The 17,842-nt window shown below is 41.1% G+C and overlaps 1 protein-coding gene across 1 annotated transcript in view; it reads right to left on the bottom strand.

The window, feature by feature from the left end:
* Positions 1 to 211: 211 nt before the first annotated feature.
* The window catches only part of Sycp2l (synaptonemal complex protein 2 like), a 64,200-nt gene continuing 46,569 nt past the window's right edge, over positions 212 to 17,842 (bottom strand). Inside the window, exons 23-29 of the mRNA XM_090355283.1 lie at positions 13,233 to 13,302; positions 8,775 to 8,840; positions 7,213 to 7,316; positions 4,108 to 4,199; positions 1,167 to 1,266; positions 960 to 1,068; positions 212 to 396 (exon numbers count right to left, since the gene is read on the bottom strand). Coding sequence (XP_090211409.1) covers positions 212 to 396; positions 960 to 1,068; positions 1,167 to 1,266; positions 4,108 to 4,199; positions 7,213 to 7,316; positions 8,775 to 8,840; positions 13,233 to 13,302 — 726 coding nt within the window. The remainder of the gene's footprint in view (positions 397 to 959; positions 1,069 to 1,166; positions 1,267 to 4,107; positions 4,200 to 7,212; positions 7,317 to 8,774; positions 8,841 to 13,232; positions 13,303 to 17,842) is intronic.

Here is a 17,842-nt window from a genome sequence, read left to right as displayed (position 1 = left end):
AGATGTTTTAAAGAAGGATATTACTTCCATCATATATAATGCTCTAGAGATAGTCATAAGTGTAAAAAGTTTTTTTTGAAAATAGTCCTTATGGTCATCCCTCGTTATTGTGTTACCTGGAATAAACAGTAGCTTAGGTAACAGGTCTTAAAGGAATGCTTTTGCTTGAAATACACAGTATAATCATAATATAACCTTTCATTGATTTAATTTATTCGAGCTTTGGGAAAGCTGCCGTGCTCAGCTGGGAAAGCAAGTTTTTCTCACTAGAAATTTCAGAGGGATCCTTCTGATCATTCAAGTAGGAGGAGTGCACCAGGGCTCTCCCCAGGGCAAAAAAAGAGGAGCAGACTCCACTCTCCATTCCCCATATGGGAAGCAGAGAACATTCTGAATCTGTGGGAGCAGAACTTCAGCTGGTAAACTAAGAGTAGAAAATGTATCAACAAGGAGACCTAGGTCTTATTTTTCTAAGTTGGTCTAGGCATAGTAGCTCACATCTGTAATCCCACCTGCTAGGGAAGTGGAAATTAGAAGGGAGGTGTTTGAAGTCATCTTCATCATGGCTTAGGGCGGTGGCAGGCATCTACATATGAAGTATAAATAGGGAGATCACAGTTCAAGCTGGCCCAAGCAAAAACATGAGACTATTCACTGAATAACTAAAACGAAAAGGGTTGGAGTCAATGCCTACCAAGCACTGTGTTCAAGTCCTGACTGAAATCACAAAGTCATTTACATTTCTCAGAAATGTAAATCTAATCATTTTTATTCTTAGAATAACCTGAACCATAAAAAAAATCACAGAAATTTAAATGTTTCTGTTATATCAACGTTTGGACTTCGTGGCTGATGTTCTTAAGCCACAGGGTATCCTTGAAGAGGAGCCAAGGAAGTGGCTGGTCTAGAAGGATGCAGCTATTTTGTTCTAAGGCCAGTTTGGACGTCACCAACCACACCTGCTACTCCCATTGAAATACCCCAAGAAAGAAGAGGTTGTTTGAAGTACCTTAGCTCTTGCTGATCACAAAATGACTTCATTGCTGCAGATGATCTTCTCCAAAACTCCTAAGATTGAACAAAAGGTTTAAGAAGTTAATACTTACTCCTGCCTGAGAAGAAGACTGTCTCCAACCCCAAAGAACACCCCAAACCAAAGAACTTACCAGTGCCTCCTTCTCAAGGAGCTTTAGAGCTTTAATATCCTTTTGCAGATCTCTGAACTCCTGAAGAACAGAACTGTAGAATGTCTCCAGCTTGTTCAGTCTGATAATGTAAAAGTAACAGATTGCATTGAGACTGCTTATATGTGACCAAGGGCAAGCGTTGCTAAATGTCCTACCCCTGAAATTCAAAGACAAATTCCGCTTAGCTGGACCCACTGCTGTCCAGAAGATGCTGGCAGACCTGTACCATTCTTATACAGCACAAGACCAAGGGCCCCAGGGAAGAGGAGATGACAGTTTTGCATCCTCTCTATACCTATCGCCTGCTCTCCTTTCCGACTGGTCTTAGGCTGGCCCTGAAAGCTATGGTCAGGTCAGAGTGGGACTCACACACACTTTTCTACCTCTGTGCTTTAGAACAGGCACCACATTCCAAAAGTCACCATTCTGTGTCTGACCACCATGTTTATTTCTCCACTGCTTGCTTGCTCATTGTCTTTCTTTGCTGTTAGAGCGTTCTAAGAACATAAGGGCTGCCTACAATTTGCTGCTATTGTCTGGATTGAATGTGCCATTGGGGCCAGACCTGTTAAAGGCTTAATCTTAGCACTACTGAGAGATAAAGGAACCTTTAAGAGGTGGAGCCTAGTGGAAAGGTGTTTAGGACATTGGCATTGTGCCCTTGAATGGGGCTGCACGACCAACATCCTTCTTTGCTTCCATTTCCTGGCCAAGGATAACTGTTCAATTTTGTTTTTTCCTTTAAGCTGTTTCTAACATACATTGTCCCCTTCCTCAAGCCCAAAGCAATAAGACCAATGCATTATGGGCTGAACCCTCCAGACAGTCTCTAAGTCAAATAAACCTCTAAGTTGATTAGCCTACAGATTTATTAAAACCTAGAATGTTGGTTTTTAATAACGAACAAGAGTCACCAAAACACAATGTGAAGTCGACCAACATCTTTCATAGACTTGCTTGCACAACCAAGTGATACTACATGTATACAAGGGCTTGAAAAATAGATGTTTCTATTAAAATAATATTCCACCTGAAGAGACTGATCACTTCATCTGACCCTTCAAAACAGGCCATTTTGGGGAAGGGGATAATTTATGGGGATGGAAAGGGACACAAAAACATGAGAAGGGATATCAATGTACCTACTACTTGATGAATGTAACTGTAACCCCTCTATATCGTACCTGGACAATAACATTTTTTAAAAAAGACAAAAACAAAACAAACAATCCAGGCCATTCTCATAAGGAACAATCTCTATACTCACTTCCCTTACACAAAAATCTGTGTTTCCAAAATATCACTTGGGAAACACTTGCTATTATCTGAAATTAACTCTAATCAACTTGTCCCTACTCCCTGCAATCTAGCTAGCTACACACTTCTTGCTACATGGCCCTGGTGTAGGGTATGTGCAGAATGTACAGGATTTTCTTTTTCTTTTTTCTTTTTGCCAGTCCTGGGCTTGAGCTCAGGGCCTGAGCACTGTCCTTGGACTTTCTCAAGGCTAGAGCTCTACCACTTGAGCCTCAGCACCATTTCCGGCTTTTTTCTATGTATGTGGTACCGAGGAATCGAACCCAGGTATTCGTGCATGCTAGGCAAGCACTCTACCACTAGGCCAAACTCTCAGCCCAGTATTTTCTTGTTATTGTTTAATACATTTAATCCATTTCAGGTGTGGGATTCCATGGTTTTAAGTACATTCACAATGATGGCTCTGTATCCAGCGCTGCCCATGGGCAAAACTTCCCTACCATCCCAAAAGTCTTACCCATCAAATAATAACTGTCCCCCTTCTCTCAACCTCTGGAAACTTCTTTTGCATCTGTCTCTGTATTTCTTTTCACAGACTTGTCTGGGTACTTTAACTGGAATAATATAGCATTTTTCTCGCTTGGTTTTTCATTGCATGCGCTAAAGTTTCATCCATTGTAGCATGGTCAAAATTGAATCCCTTTTTAAGGCAGAATGATATGTTATGATCATACCATTCAGCATTTATCCAGCAGTTTATATTTACATCCATGCTGCTCTGCTTTCACAAGTGAATTATAATTTTGCATGTACTAGGGCTTGTATCAAGGTCATTTGTTCATGCAGGTCGTTTGCATGCAAGGCTTGTGTTCTACCATGGAGTCATACCTTCATTTCCAGTTTTTTGGCTAGTTAATTGTATATAAAAATCTCACTGGGGCCAGGAGTTTAGCATAGTGATAGAGTGCTTACCTAGCGTGCAGGAAGACCAGGGTTTGTTTCCTCAATAGCCACATATGTAGAAAAGCCACAAGTGGCGCTATGGCTCAAGTGGTACAGTGCTAGCCTTGAGGAACAAGCCCAAGGACAGTGCTCTGGCCCTAAGTTCAAGCCCCAGGACTGGCAAATAAAATCTTACAGACTTTCCTGCCTAGACTTGCTTCAAACCAGGATCCTTAGATCCCAGCCGCCTGAGTAACCAGAATTATAGGCATGAGCAACCAGCACCCAGTTGAGAATTATAAAAATTTTGAAGAACAGAATATCAGAGCATAAATAGGAGGATCTTGAGTTCAAGGCCAACCTGGGCAAAGTCAGTAAGACCAAAAAACTTAAAATTAAAAGCCAATTTTGAAAGGCTGGGGGTGGGAGGGAAGACTAGAGCATAGCTCAAGGAGAGCTAGAGCACTTGTCTAGTAAGTATGAAGCTGAGGGTTCAATCCCCCGAACCATGAAAGAGGACAATATTTTAGGGTCATATATAGGCAGGCCAATGAGAGCCTTATGGAGAACACAGCATTCAATCCTCACCTTCTGGATAGAGAACTGACTACCTAAAAGAGACTCGGCCACCGGCTTCTCAGGCCAGTACAAAACTCATGGGATGAATGTGGCTTATGAATGATTGTTCTTCTGTGAGCTTCTTTTGAAACCCAGTACTTACCTACATAGGAATATCTGGTTTAAGAGTTTTATTGGGTAATCTGGTGCTTTCTTTGCCTTTTCTGAATGAGGTGGAGGCATTCTGTGCCTAAGCTAAAAGATATGAACAAAAATAAAATGATCACATTTAGATAAGATGTAGCTACAAATACCTGCATTGTATTAACATTGATGTTGTCAGATCACATGATATTCAAGACATACATTACAACACATTTCAAGGGTTTAGATTTTTTGTGTGTGTGGTGGTGGTGGTAGTTTGGTTAATTTTTGCATGTGCTGGGACTTGAACTCAGGTTCTGGGTGCTGTCCCGGAGATTTTTTGCTCAAATCTACTACTCTACCACTTTAAACCACTTCCAGTTTTCTGGTGGTTAGAGATAAGAATCTCATGGCCTTTCCTGCTCAGCCTGGCTTTGAACCACAATCCTCAGATCTCAGCCTCCTGAGTAACTAGGATTACAGGTGTGAGCCACCAGTGCCTGGCCCCGGTTTTGTACTATAAAGACCAAGAGAAAATAGAGAATGTATGGCATGGCTACCCTTACACATATTGAGCGGTATGAACATATTTCCATTGTAAAAGTTGTTCATATTGGAACTGCAGAAAAAATAAGATTTTAGAAGTCTTCCAAGTTAACTCAATCAGTGTCGGCTAGGGTAAGGTATTTCTCTCAAATGTGCTAATTATGCATAGTCATCAGGGACAAAAACCCAAGGAGCCTGAAATGGCCATGTTTACCTTGCAGACAAGGCTCTGAGGCATCTTGTATGCTCAGAGTCTTCAAGGGCATCATTCTTTCGCTGAAACCCATCACTCTGCCAACCCCTGCACCACAGTCCTGTCTTCCACACCTGTTACAGGGTCTTTTCCTCTCTCCATATCCCTTGTCTGTTACTATGACCAAATCCTTGCCTCCTGGTCTTTCTTCTGTCTGAGAATGCCACCAGAAAAACCCAACTGGAGCAATTAACCAAGGCACTAAACTAGGCAGTACACTTCCGAAGATACAGGGCATCTTCATGTACAAGGATTGCAGTACGGCTGGGTAATAATAGCAGTTTCCTGTTTTAAACTCATAATGAGTTTATTTTTCCTTCTTTTTCCTCACCCACCACCAATGTTATATATTTATTTTTGTATGTGTGTGTAGCCGTACTGGGACATGAACTCAGGGCCTGGGCCCCTTAGCTTTTTTTCCCTTCAAAGCTAATGCAACTCACTAGATGCTATGTTGGAAATGAACTTACAACTACTTTACAATTTGAGGGGGAGGGGAGTGGGGAGAGGTAAGTGGGAGAAAATGAGGAAGGGGGTAACAATATTTAAAAAGAAATGTACTCAGGGATAGGAGTGTGGTCTAGTGGTAGAGCACTTGCCTAGCATGCACAAGGCCCTGGGTTCGATTCCTTGGTACCACATACACAGAAAAAGCCAGAAGTGGTGCTGTGGTTCAAGTGGAAGAGCACTACCATTGAGAAAGCTCAAAGACAGTACCCAGGCCCTGAGTTCAAACTCTAGGACTGGCAAAAAAGTAAAAAAAGGAAAGAAGGAAGGAAGGAAGGAAGGAAGGAAGGAAGGAAGGAAGGAAAGAAAGAAAGAAAGAAAGAAAGAAAGAAAGAAAGAAAGAAAGAAAGGAGAAAGAAAGAAAGGAAGGAAGAAAGAAAAGATAAATGTGCTCATTAGCTTACTTTTGTAACTGTAAACCTCTCCCGCCTGCTTACCCCCAAATCCCACACCCTGTTTTATCACCTTTACAATGAAGAAAAAGAAAGCTAGTGATGTACCATTTAAGCCACACCTTCTCTTCTGGATTGTTAGTGGTTAATTATTGATACGAGTGCCACAGACTTTCCTGTCTGGTCTGGCTTCAAACCACGATTCTCAGAGCTCAGCCTCCTGAGTAGCTAAGATTACAGGAGTGAGCCACTGTTGTCTTCCCCTAGTCAACTTTGTGGAGATATAACTGACAGAAAGAAATTGATCATTCTCAAGGCCTTACATATTGTATTATACGTACACATTGTAAAACCACAACTGCAGTTATCACCATCACCACACACAGTTACCTTCATATTACACTCAAGACCTACTCATTTTTCAGACATTGAATACAGGTTGTTAGCCATGTCCCCACACTCTCTACAGTGGAAAGTGTATATCCTTTAACCTACATCCTTCCATTTCTCTCAGGTCTCTGAGCCATGCTCACTACTCTTCTTTTTTCTGCTTCTAAGTTCAATTATTTTAGAGTATAAATATGAATGAGATGATGCACAGGGAAGAGGGTAAAAGAGAGTAGAGAGGTAGCCATGATCGAAATATTTCATATGCGGGTATGAAAAGGGAATAATAAAGCCTGTCGAAAATGTGTTTCAAAAATAAAAGTGAGGGGGGCCGCGAGTTTGGCCTAGTGGTAGAGTGCTTGCCTAGCATGCATGAAGACCTGGGTTCAATTCCTTGGTACCACATACATAAAAAAAAGCCAGAAGTAGTGCTGAGGCTCAAGTAGTAGAGCTCTAGCCTTGAGAAAGTTCAAGGACAGTGCCCAGGCCCTGAGCTCAAGCACAGGACTGGCAAATATATATATATATATATATATGTATATATATATATATATTTATATATATATGGGAAGCTAGGTGGCAGGGGCTCTCACTGTCATTCCAGCTACTCAGGAGGCTGAGATCTGAGGCCTGTGGATCAAAGTCACAACAGGAGTCTGTGACCATCTTATCTCCTCTTAACCACAGAAAGTTGGAAGTGGCACTGTGACTCCAAGGGTAGAGCACTAACTTTATAGAGAAAAAGTAGCTCAGGGACAGGACCCAGGCTGAGAGTTCAAGCCCCTGGACCTTCCCCCACCCCATTACCACACACAAAAAAACGTGAAAGGGTAATGAAGGTAAGAGAAAGGTAACCTTGATTGAAACACTTCATATACATATATGGAACTATCATGATGAAACCCCTTTGTACAATAACTATACACTATTTTTTAAGAGAGAAAGAAGGGGAAGAAAATGAGATTGTGCAGCATTTTCCCGGATCATTTTACCCCACATCACACCCTGTGGGGTGTGAGCTTGTTTTTCATTTTATTACCTCCTGCCTTTCTTTCATTTTGCTAGTGAAGGTTTTCAGGGCTGTTACAAAGGCAGAGGCGTTCAAGTTCTCTGGCTCATCTTCTGAGGATGAAGAAAGTATGCCTAATAAACAACAGAAATAAAGTATTTAAAAAACAAACTAAAAATGTGTTCGAGGTAGAGAAGCTTGGTCCATCCACTGGACAGAGGATGGAGCAATCTGTGAGAAGTCCCAGTATACCACTAGGCACCCTGCCAGTTGCCCGGCCCACCCCCTGGAGCATCATTGATAGTGACTGTTAGAAGAGATTTTTTTTGTCAGTCATGGGGCTTGAACTCTGGGCCTGGGTGCTGTTCCTGAGCTCTTCAGTCAAGGCTCCCATTTACCCCTTGAGCCACAGCCCCACTTCCTGTTTTCTAGTGGTTAATTGGAGATAAGAGTCTTATGGACTTTAGTGCCCGGGCTGGCTTTGTTCCTCGATCCTCAGATCTCAGCCTCCCCAGGAGCTAGGATTACAGGCGTGAGCCACAGCACCTGACCGAGAGATATTTTTTAAAACATGGGTTAAAATGTGCTGGTAGGGACAACACAGGATAGCAGTTTCTAGGTCTTACAAGGATTCATGAGGTGTCTGTTTTGCATGGTTTTCATGCAGCTGGTGATTTTGTTCCTCATCAAAACCATGTGAATGGGGGAGAAAGATGGAAGGAGTGACACCCATCAAGATACAATGTGTACAAACTGACAAACTGAATGGAAACCCCTTTATATGACTATTTAAGTAGAATAAAAAAATGTTAAACTAATGTTTAAAAAACAATTCTAATTATGTTCTAAAACCTAAGTGCCAGTGATTGTATATAGATTCCCTTTTTGAATACTTGTTTGTTAAACATGACATTTGAAATATTATGTAAAAATCAATGTTAATAAATTCTTTAATAAAAAAACCAAACCAAACCAAACAAGCATGTGAATTACAAACTACCAGGGTCCATCAGGTAGTTTGTACAAACACATATCCACATTAGACACAGAATTCACATAATTTGCACAAGCTCACACCAGCAGCATGAAGATTTGAACCCAGGACATGAACCACTGCCCTGTGGTACCTCTGGACCTCCAAATTAATCTTTTCTGGCCTCTGTTTCAAAACATACAATGCCATTCTTGCTGAAGGCCAGCCCCACACATACACAAATTTTGTCATTCTCTTTGACACAGATTAAATGTAAATGAATTTAACAGATATCATAAATACATTTAATTGGTATGGATGAAGTAAATACAATTAGAATAGATTTAGTTAATAGCCATCAGATGAGTAGAGCGAGCCCCACAGTTTTGTACTATTCAGACCTTGAAGGCCACAAAGAAAAGGGTCAGCAATTCAAATGCCATCATGGGAGGTTGGCTTCTTTATCTACCATCTGTGCAACAATTTGCTTTTCTCTGAAAGAACAAAAGGTTCCATTTGTAGGCTTTTCCAGCCACATGACCAGCAGGCTGTAACTCCCTTGCAATTCACAGAGGCATAACAGTTCTAGGTCGACTGGTAGTGGGGTGTGTGAAGTTACCTTCCGAATCGGGGAATCCTGGAGTATCTTCTTCCATTCTCAACTGCTTTGGCTTAACACTGGCATCTGGCATGTAGAAAAGCAAACAGCATATTTCTGCCTTTTATACAAAATGTACCCATGTTGTGGGTTCAGGGGCTGTGAGATGTGGCTGGAAGAGAGTGGAGAAGCAGAGGGCAGGAGCTGCTCCTTCACTCTGCTTCTGCTGCCCAGCTCTCCTTCAGGTTACCACACAACCAAAGCACATTTCTCACAGCAAGGCCTACAGACTTAGGGGGTTCCTTCAGATTGGAGCATATTCCCCCATACACTTCACTAAGGCTTTCTCTGGACACGAATCTAAAATTTCAATATGGTACCCATTTCTTTTTTCTTCGGTCAAGCATGGAGCTTGAACCCAGGGCCTGGGCACTGTCCCTGAGCTCTTTTGCTCAAAGCTAGTACTCTTCCACTTGAACCACAGCACTACTTCTGGTTTTCTGTTGGTTAACTGGAGATAGGAGTCTCATGGATTTTTCTGCCTGGGCTGGCTTTGAACCACAATCCTCAGATCTCAGCCACTTGAGCAGCTAGAATTATAGGCATGAGCCACCAGTGCCAGGCTTACAGCACCCATTTCTAAGCTCTTTCTGTGATGAGCTTTTTGCTTTTTCTAGGCCTTTATCACTGTACAATGCACTACACATTTCACTTTAGATGTTTCCTTCTAGAAGGTCCTTTGAAAGCCGGCTTTGGATTTACTCACTTCAATGACCCTCACCCCTGGGAAAATACCTACTATCGAGTACATAACCAACCCCTGCTGATGAATAAATGAGTGATTGTATAAATGCTAGAGTGCCCAAACTCTTGAAAATTAGACACATGGTTTGCCCCAAGGAAATATTGGTCAAATGAAGACAAATTCAAATTCTCTTTTATGAATAGCAGAGGTGAAAGTACAGGAAAACGTAATGTTTGAGGCTCAACGTGGTCCCTCAGTCACTAGTAAAGTGTGTCTCCAGAACACCAACAGAAACCCAAGTTCACAGAGGCTCTCATCCCTCCATAAAGTGGCACAGATGTGGATATAATCTCTTATGGATTCCAAATTGCGCACCTCTAGATAATTCATAATAATGAATGCAATTCAAACACTATATAAATAATTATTACATATGAATTGTTTGATCTTTTTTATTGTTCTTACTATTCTATTTCTCTGAGTATTTTCATTCTACAGTTGGATGAGTCTATAGAACATGAAATCCATAAATGCAGAGAGAAGAAAGTACCCACTACATAAAAGAAATGACTAAGTTTGGCACCTAAATATTGCTTTCCAATTTTTAGAAATAATGCCAAAATAGGAAATACTAATTTCAGACTCTGAGGTTAAAAAAAAGTTAATTTTGCTGCTAAAAATCACACTGAATAAGGACTAGTTAGTGTAACTTTTCAAGTCTATGCTTCAGGCAAAGATAAAGTTTCATGCAAATGAATACTCCAAGTTTAAATTTCCCCAGATTATTAAAGGAGAAGGAGTCAAATTCAATTGGCTCACATCCGTAATCCTAGCACTCAGGAATCTGAGATCTGAGAACTGTGGTTCAAAGCCATCCCAGGCAGGAAAAGTCTGGGAGACTCTCATTTCCAATTAACAAGCAAAAGCCAGAAGTGGAGATGTAGCTCAAGTGCGCACAAAAGCTAAGAGAGAGCATCCAAACCCTGAGTTCAAATCCCCCACCACCACTACATACACACAAATCAATCAATCAAAGAGAAGGAACTAGAATATGACATGTAAATGAATCCCAGCTGAGACAAAAGGATAATCAAACAGCAGAAAAGATTGAGTAATCCCAGATACATAAATATGATCATGTCAGTGATCTTTGTAGAACATCCTGGCTTGTATTGTATAGAACTTTCATCCATCAAAACTTTTCTAATACCCACTGTATAGAAAGAGCTTTCTCTTGCACAGAAAAACCCAAAAGTGGTGATATGGCTCAAGTGGTAGAGTGCTTGCCATGAGAAAAAAAAAAAACCTCAAGGTCAGTGCCCAGGCAGTCACTGTAAGCCCCAGGACTGGCAAAAAATAAAATAAAATGAACAGCATAAGAGCTGCTCTCAGCCATAAGAGGTACCTTAGGGAAGCTAGCATCTCCCTTCGCTACACTTAGATTTAGGTGTGCTGATTTGTTTGAAAGGCTTGGATGGATATCCTCTAGATATCTGGACATTTTGAAGGTAGAAATGTTTTTATTTTTACTTATTTTTGGTCATGGGGCTTTTAACTTTAACTCATCACAGACCTGCACTTTTTTGGTGGGGGAGAGGGGAATATGCTCCTTTTAGGTGATATTTCTCAGCATTTTCATACAAAGGCTAAAATGGCCAGGTACCATGGCTAATGTCTGTAATCTTAGCTACTTAGGAGGCTGAGATCTGAGGACTGCCTTGACAGGAAGTTCATAAGACTCTTATGTCCAGTTACCAAAAAAGCCAGAAGCAGAGATGTAGCTCAAGTGGCAAAGAACCAACCTTTTATCGAAAGCCAAGGGACAATGCTCAGGCTCTGAATTCAAGCCTTAGTACCAGCACAAACAAAGTGGAGGAGGCTAAAGCTACACAAATCACCTTCTTAAAAAGTAAACAGAGCGGCTGTATTTGAATGCCAGCTCTGAGTATTTGCTGGCATCTAGCGGAAGGAAGATCGACTTTCACAACTTGGCTTTTTTCAGTCCCATTGAACATTTTGTCGCCCAGGGAACTCTGCACTTATTTGGCCTACTGGGCACAAGTTTAATGTCACATTACATGCCACACTTTGTAACTCATATTTCTCTAAAAGCCACTTCTAAGGACAGGACCAATCCTATAGTTAATAGCCAAGGGTCCTAAGTTAAGGCATTTTAAAATCTTGTTTTGAAGTGACACCTTGTGGCATAGAATGATAAAGGCCAACAGTGCAAAAGGCCAGAATACAGTTCTTTGTAGGAAGATCTTAGGAAAAAAATTATACTAAGTGAAGGGGGAAAAAAATTATACTAAGGCAAGTAAGCCAGACCCAGAGAAATACAGGTTGCATTGCTTTCTCTTATTTGTGGTAGACAGAATGTGCCTATAAACCTACAAGTAAACACACTGGGTGGTAATCAAGGAGTTACACATGAAGTAATGGAAGTGTAATAGATTCTATGGACAGCACACGTAATATGATCTTTAAAAAAAAAGACCAGGTCAAAGCTCCACAAAATAAGTACCAGGAATGGGTACTTGTCAGATGGGGAGGTGGGGTGAAGGGGTGAGTGGAAGGAGGAGGAAGGGAGAAGTGGGAGAATACAGGAAAATAAGTTATGGTATATACCACAGAATTGAGAAATATATGGGAAGGAGTAAGCCAAAGAAATGTTAAAGTGACACACTGTACATAAAAACTGGTTTGCTAAATTGCAAAAAATTCAATACATAGCCTACAATGGAGGGTTGGGAAGAGTGGTTGAGAATGTTGATCAAGATACACGGTATTCACAAGCTGCTTTGCTGCATAGCTGTCCTTAAATACAATAAAAGTATTAATATACATTTACATAATAAACTTAATAATAGCAGGACCTGAGAAGTATAAAAAAGTATAATAAAATTTTTGAAAGCAAGAAAGAAAAAACACACAAATGGATCTACGGTACGATGGGAAGAGTGCTTTAACGGTACCAATTTCTTTATCTATTCTACCAATGCTTATTAAGAAGTGATAATACACAAAAAGACCTTTTTAGGGATAGGTGCATTTAGCTTCATTCACAGCAATTACTGCAATCTTTTCTCTGCCAAGCACTGGTCTCAATACCCACAGGCCAGAATGAAACTAAGGACGTATCTACCTGACTTCTACCAGATTCTAGAAGCCTTTCTACAAAGGTAGAAAATAATAAAATGCAAAGTTGTAAGTTGTTCTAAGTTTTCTTGCCATTCTGGGAACACTGCATACAAAAATTCCACAGTGAATATGGAAACATCATTTGGCTTTTTTTAAGTCAGTCATGGGACTTGAACTCTGGGCCTGGTTGCTGAGCTCTTTAGCTCAAAGCTAGTGCTCTAGATCTTGAGCCACAGTGCCACTTCCAGTTTTCTTTTTTTCTTCTGGTTAATTGGAGATAAGAGTCTCACAGACTTTTGTGCCTGGGCTGGCTTTGAACTGTGATTCTCAGATCTTGGTCTCCTGAGTAGCTAGGATTCTAGGTGTGAGCCATTGGTGCCTGGCACATAATTTGGCATTTGATTAATGCTGTTTTTCAGAGTCTGCAGCATATCTAAAATGTTTTTCTCTTTCTGGGGATAAGAGGTTACTAGAGGTTGAATCCAGGATCTCCTGAATGATGACCATGAAATCCAGTACTGATGGAGTTACCAGTTCAAAACATTTTCAAGGTAATCGCTTTTTTTTTACATCAGAAATTATTATTTTCTCACCTCTTTCTTCCACGTTTTGCAGCTTATGTTTTAAAGCAGTGTTTCCCACTAATGAATCTTGGTTCCCAATCTAAAACCCAAACAAAAACTATAATTACCATGTATATTCATATACACATACACACATACACATCTGCGTGCACTGAATTACAAACTGAGAAAGGATGCTAGATTATCTCTTTAAAAGAGTAAGCCAAGCTGTGTTCAGGGACTTATACCTGTAATTGTAGCTGGTTATGCCAAGACATACAAGTTCATCAGCTAGGTGCCAATGGCTCGTTTACTGCAATCTTAGCTATTCACAGGGCTGGGATCTAAAGATCACAGTCTGAAGCCAGCCCAGGCAAGAAAGTCCATGGGATTCTTATCTTCAATTAACCCCCAACAAGCTGGAAGTGGAGCTATGGCCCAAGAGGTAGAGTACTAGCCTTGAGCAAAAAGAAAAGCTCAGAGACAGCCACCAGGTCCTAGATTCAAGCCCCAGACTGGCGCGCGTGCGCGCGTGCACACACACGCACACACGCACACACACATGCACACGCACACACACACACACGCATGCACACACAAAGTTCATGAAACATTATCCCAACCAATAGCTGGTGGTTGTGCCTGTCATTCCAAGGAGAAAGCAGAACGGTTGGGTACAGTAGTGCAGTTCTGCCATTCAGTAATGATGAGCACAAAGAAGAGAATCCAGATTGGTTCCGGCATACAACAAGACACAAAAAGTGTTGTGCAGTGACTTAGCTCTCAACAAACCTACTGAGCAAGTGCAAGGCCCTGAGTTCCAATCCCAGTACTTCCTGAGGGGAGGGGAACCAGGCAGATTAAGAAAGTAGGTTAAAATTGCACATCATTTTACATCCATGGGAAGAGTCAGGGTGACACAGGAGAGACAATATTCTGAAGAAAGAAAGAAGGGAAGGGCACTGGGAATCACAAGACAGATGAGACAACAGAAAAGACAGGAGACACAGAGACAAGGAGAAAGGCAGCAAATAGCTTGAAACCCTGTCCCCAGCTTTCTGGAAGAAACAAGACACAATCATGAGGTAAGCCAGAGGGTCCTGGTGACTGACTGGCTGCCAGGTAATTCCTTCTCTTCTCCCACAAGTCTTCCGTGACCATGGGGACTTGAGTGAGCAAATGTTCTAGCATGCAAGAAAGACATTCTGTCACTGCCCTCAGCTCTGGGCATTAGGAAAGGAGGGACTGGTGCCCAAGAATGTTACTGTGAAGACTTAAAAACAAGGAAGGAGCCTTGAAGTGGTCATGGAAGGGAATGTCTCAGGTGGTCTCACAGAGAACTCCACATTTGTGAGGGAATGGCAGCAGTTAAGAACATGGTGGCAGAGTCCACGGCAGCCCTGGTGAGGCGCAAATGGGATCCTCTGAGAGGTGCAGTGACAGGGAACACAGGGCTTCATTATTACTTTTTAAACTAAAGCAAAATGCAGTCTCCTGGAGTTTGGCCTAGTGGTAAAGTGCTTGCCAATCATCAATGAAGACTCAGATTTGATTCGTTGGTACCACATACATAGAAAAAAAATCAATATCCCAATGGCATTCTTTAAAGAAATAGAAGAGGCAATCCAAAATTTCATATGGAATAATAAAAGACCCCGTATAGCAAAAACACTTCTTAGCAGAAAGAACAGCGCTGGAGGAATTTCAATTCTGAACTTTAGACTCTATTATAGAGCTATAATTATCAAAACAGCTTGGTACTGGCACAAGAACAGGCCTGAAAACCAATGGAATAGAACTGAGGACCCAGATATTAAACCACAGACCTATGGCCACCTAATCTTTGACAAGGGAGCCAAAAAAATAGAATGGAAGAAAGACAGCCTCTTCAACAAGTTGTGCTGGCAGAACTGGTTAAGCACCTGCAGAAAACTAAAGTTGGATCCTTCTTTGTCACCCTGCACTAGAATTAACTCCAAATGGATCAAAGACCTGGAGGTAAAAGCTGACACACTGAAAACTTTACAAGAAGGAATAGGAGACACACTAGGTCTCCTTGGCACAGGTCAAAACTTTCTTAATAAGGACCAAGAATCACAGCAAATAAGAGAAAGGCTGGATAAGTGGGACTGCATTAAACTGCAGAGCTTTTGTATGGCAAAGGACATAGCTAGTAAATTAATTAGGAAGCCTACAGAGTGGGAGAAGATCTTTACCAACCAGGCAACGGACAAAGGCCTCATATCTAAAATATATCAACAAGTCAAAAAATTGAATCACTCCAAAACTAATCTCCAAAGTAACAACCATCCCATTAAAAAATGGGCCAAAGACTTAGAGAGAGTCTTCTCTGAAGAAGAAACAAAAATGGCCTATAGACACCTGAAGAAATGCTCAACATCTCTGGTCATAAAAGAAATGCCAATCAAAACAACTCTAAGATTCCACCTCACTCCAGTTAGAATGGCCAGGATCAGGAAAACGAATAACAACAGATGCTGGAGGGGATATGGCCAGGAGGGATCTACACTGTTGGTGGGAGTGCAAACTCGTTCAACCACTATGGCCAGGAGGGATCTACACTGTTGGTGGGAGTGCAAACTCGTTCAACCACTATGGAAAGCAGTGTGGCAGTTCCTCAAAAGGCTAAACATAGAGCTCCCCTATGACCCAGCAATTCCACTACTAGGCATTTAAGCAATCGTCCAGAAACAAGGACATACTAAATCCACTAGCACAACGATGTTCATTGCAGCACTATTTGCCATAGCAAAGATATGGAACCAACCTAGATGTCCCTCAGTTGATGAGTGGATCAACAAGATGTGGTATTTGTACACAATGGAATTCTATGCTGCTGTCAGAAAGAATGACATCGCCCCATTTGTTAGGAAATGGAAAGTCTTAGAAAAAATCATATTAAGTGAAGTAAGCCAGACTCAAAGGAACTTAGGCTCAATGGTTTCCCTCATTTGTCATAATCAGTAGAAACCTTGGGCTCTCCTAGCAGAGATTTATAATAGAGCAAAACCTTGATACAAAAGGCCATATAGTAGGACACTGAATGAAAGGACCTCTAGGATATAGAAACATAAGCCATATAATGAATGATTGTTATTCTTAAGGTACTATATTATCTCTCATCTCTTTTGCTGTCCCTTGGTTATCTCATATTGTTATAGTATCTCACTTTGTTATCTGATATATTGGATATATTTGTATTTGGTTATATGAAATTGGATAGGGAAGGGGGGAAACAAGATGAGGGGGGGGAGGGAAATGGGGACCAAGACATGTGAAAGGGTATTAAGGTATGTGAATTAATGCACCGTCTATCTGGCAAATATCATGTAACCCTTCTATTAATTACAATAAAAAATATATGAAAAAAAAGAAAAAAAAAGCCAGAAGTGGTTCTGTGGTTCAAGTGGTAGAGCTCTGACCTAGAGACAGCCCAAGGACAGTGCTCAGGCCCTGAATTCAAGCCCCAGGACAGGCAAAAAAAAACAACAACCCTAAAGCAAAATGAAGTCTAGGAGCATGGTTCAAGTGATGGAGCACCTGCCTAGCAAGCACAGGGCCCCAAGTTCAAGTATGGTATCACTGGGGACAGGAGCAGAAGTCACCATAAAAGCTGGCTCAACACTGTCTTCCTAGCTGCTTAGGAGGCTCTGAGCTAAGGATCACAGTCCAAAATGACCTGAGAGGAAAGTTTGTGAGTCTCTTATTTTCAATGAACCACCAAAAAGCCAAAGTGGAATGAGGCTCAGCTGGGAGAGGTCTGCCCTGGAGCAAAGTGCCCAGGCCCTGAGTTCAAGTTCCAGTACATACACACACACAACACATACACACACATATATACATACCCACATATATACACACACTGTCTTAGATTTATAAATTTTCAGCCTAGTGTTACAGTGCTCGCCTAGCATACATGAAGCCCTGGGTTCAATTCCTCAGTACCACATACACAGAAAAAGCCAGAAGTGGCACTGTGGCTCAAGTGGTAGAGCATTCGCCTTGAACAAAATGTGTCCAAGGACAGAGCCCAGGCCCTGAGTTCAAGCCCCAGGACTGGTAAAAAAAATAAAACAAAAACAAAAAAACACTAGAATATTTCAAGTAAAAACTAAAGGGTTGAGGGAGGGAAATGGGGACAAAAACATCAGAAGGGGTATCAATGTGTGAGAAGTAATGCACCTGTTATCTGGCTAATATAACTACAATCCCTTTATACATTACAATAAAAAAGAAATGGAAATAAGGGAATGTCTTTAACAAAAAATAAAGCTTTAAATTGTTTATTAATGGGGAATTCCTCCCTGTGTGAAGTAAATAAAAGAAGACAATGATTATGGGAAAAAAAACTAAAGGTGGCAAATTGAACGATTTCCCATGTTAATGGAGCAGCAAAATTCATAGTGTAGAAATGGCTTTACTAACCAAAGCAATCTACAGATCCAATGTAATTCTCATAAAAATGTTTAGTGATACCTTTCATAGAAATAGAAAAGGCAATCCAAAAATTCACAGAGAAGTGTAAAGACACTTAATAGCCAAAGCAGCTCTGAGCAACAAGAACAATATTGGAGATACCACAATACCTGACTTTTAATTATACTATAGCACCACAGGTG

This window comes from Megascapheus bottae, chromosome 22 (genome assembly GCF_031878675.1).
Source record: "Megascapheus bottae isolate mThoBot1 chromosome 22, mThoBot2.hap1, whole genome shotgun sequence".
Lineage (NCBI taxonomy): Eukaryota > Metazoa > Chordata > Mammalia > Rodentia > Geomyidae > Megascapheus > Megascapheus bottae.
The sequence above is the reverse complement of the archived record's forward strand: the minus strand, read 5'-3'. Positions and strand labels throughout refer to the sequence as shown.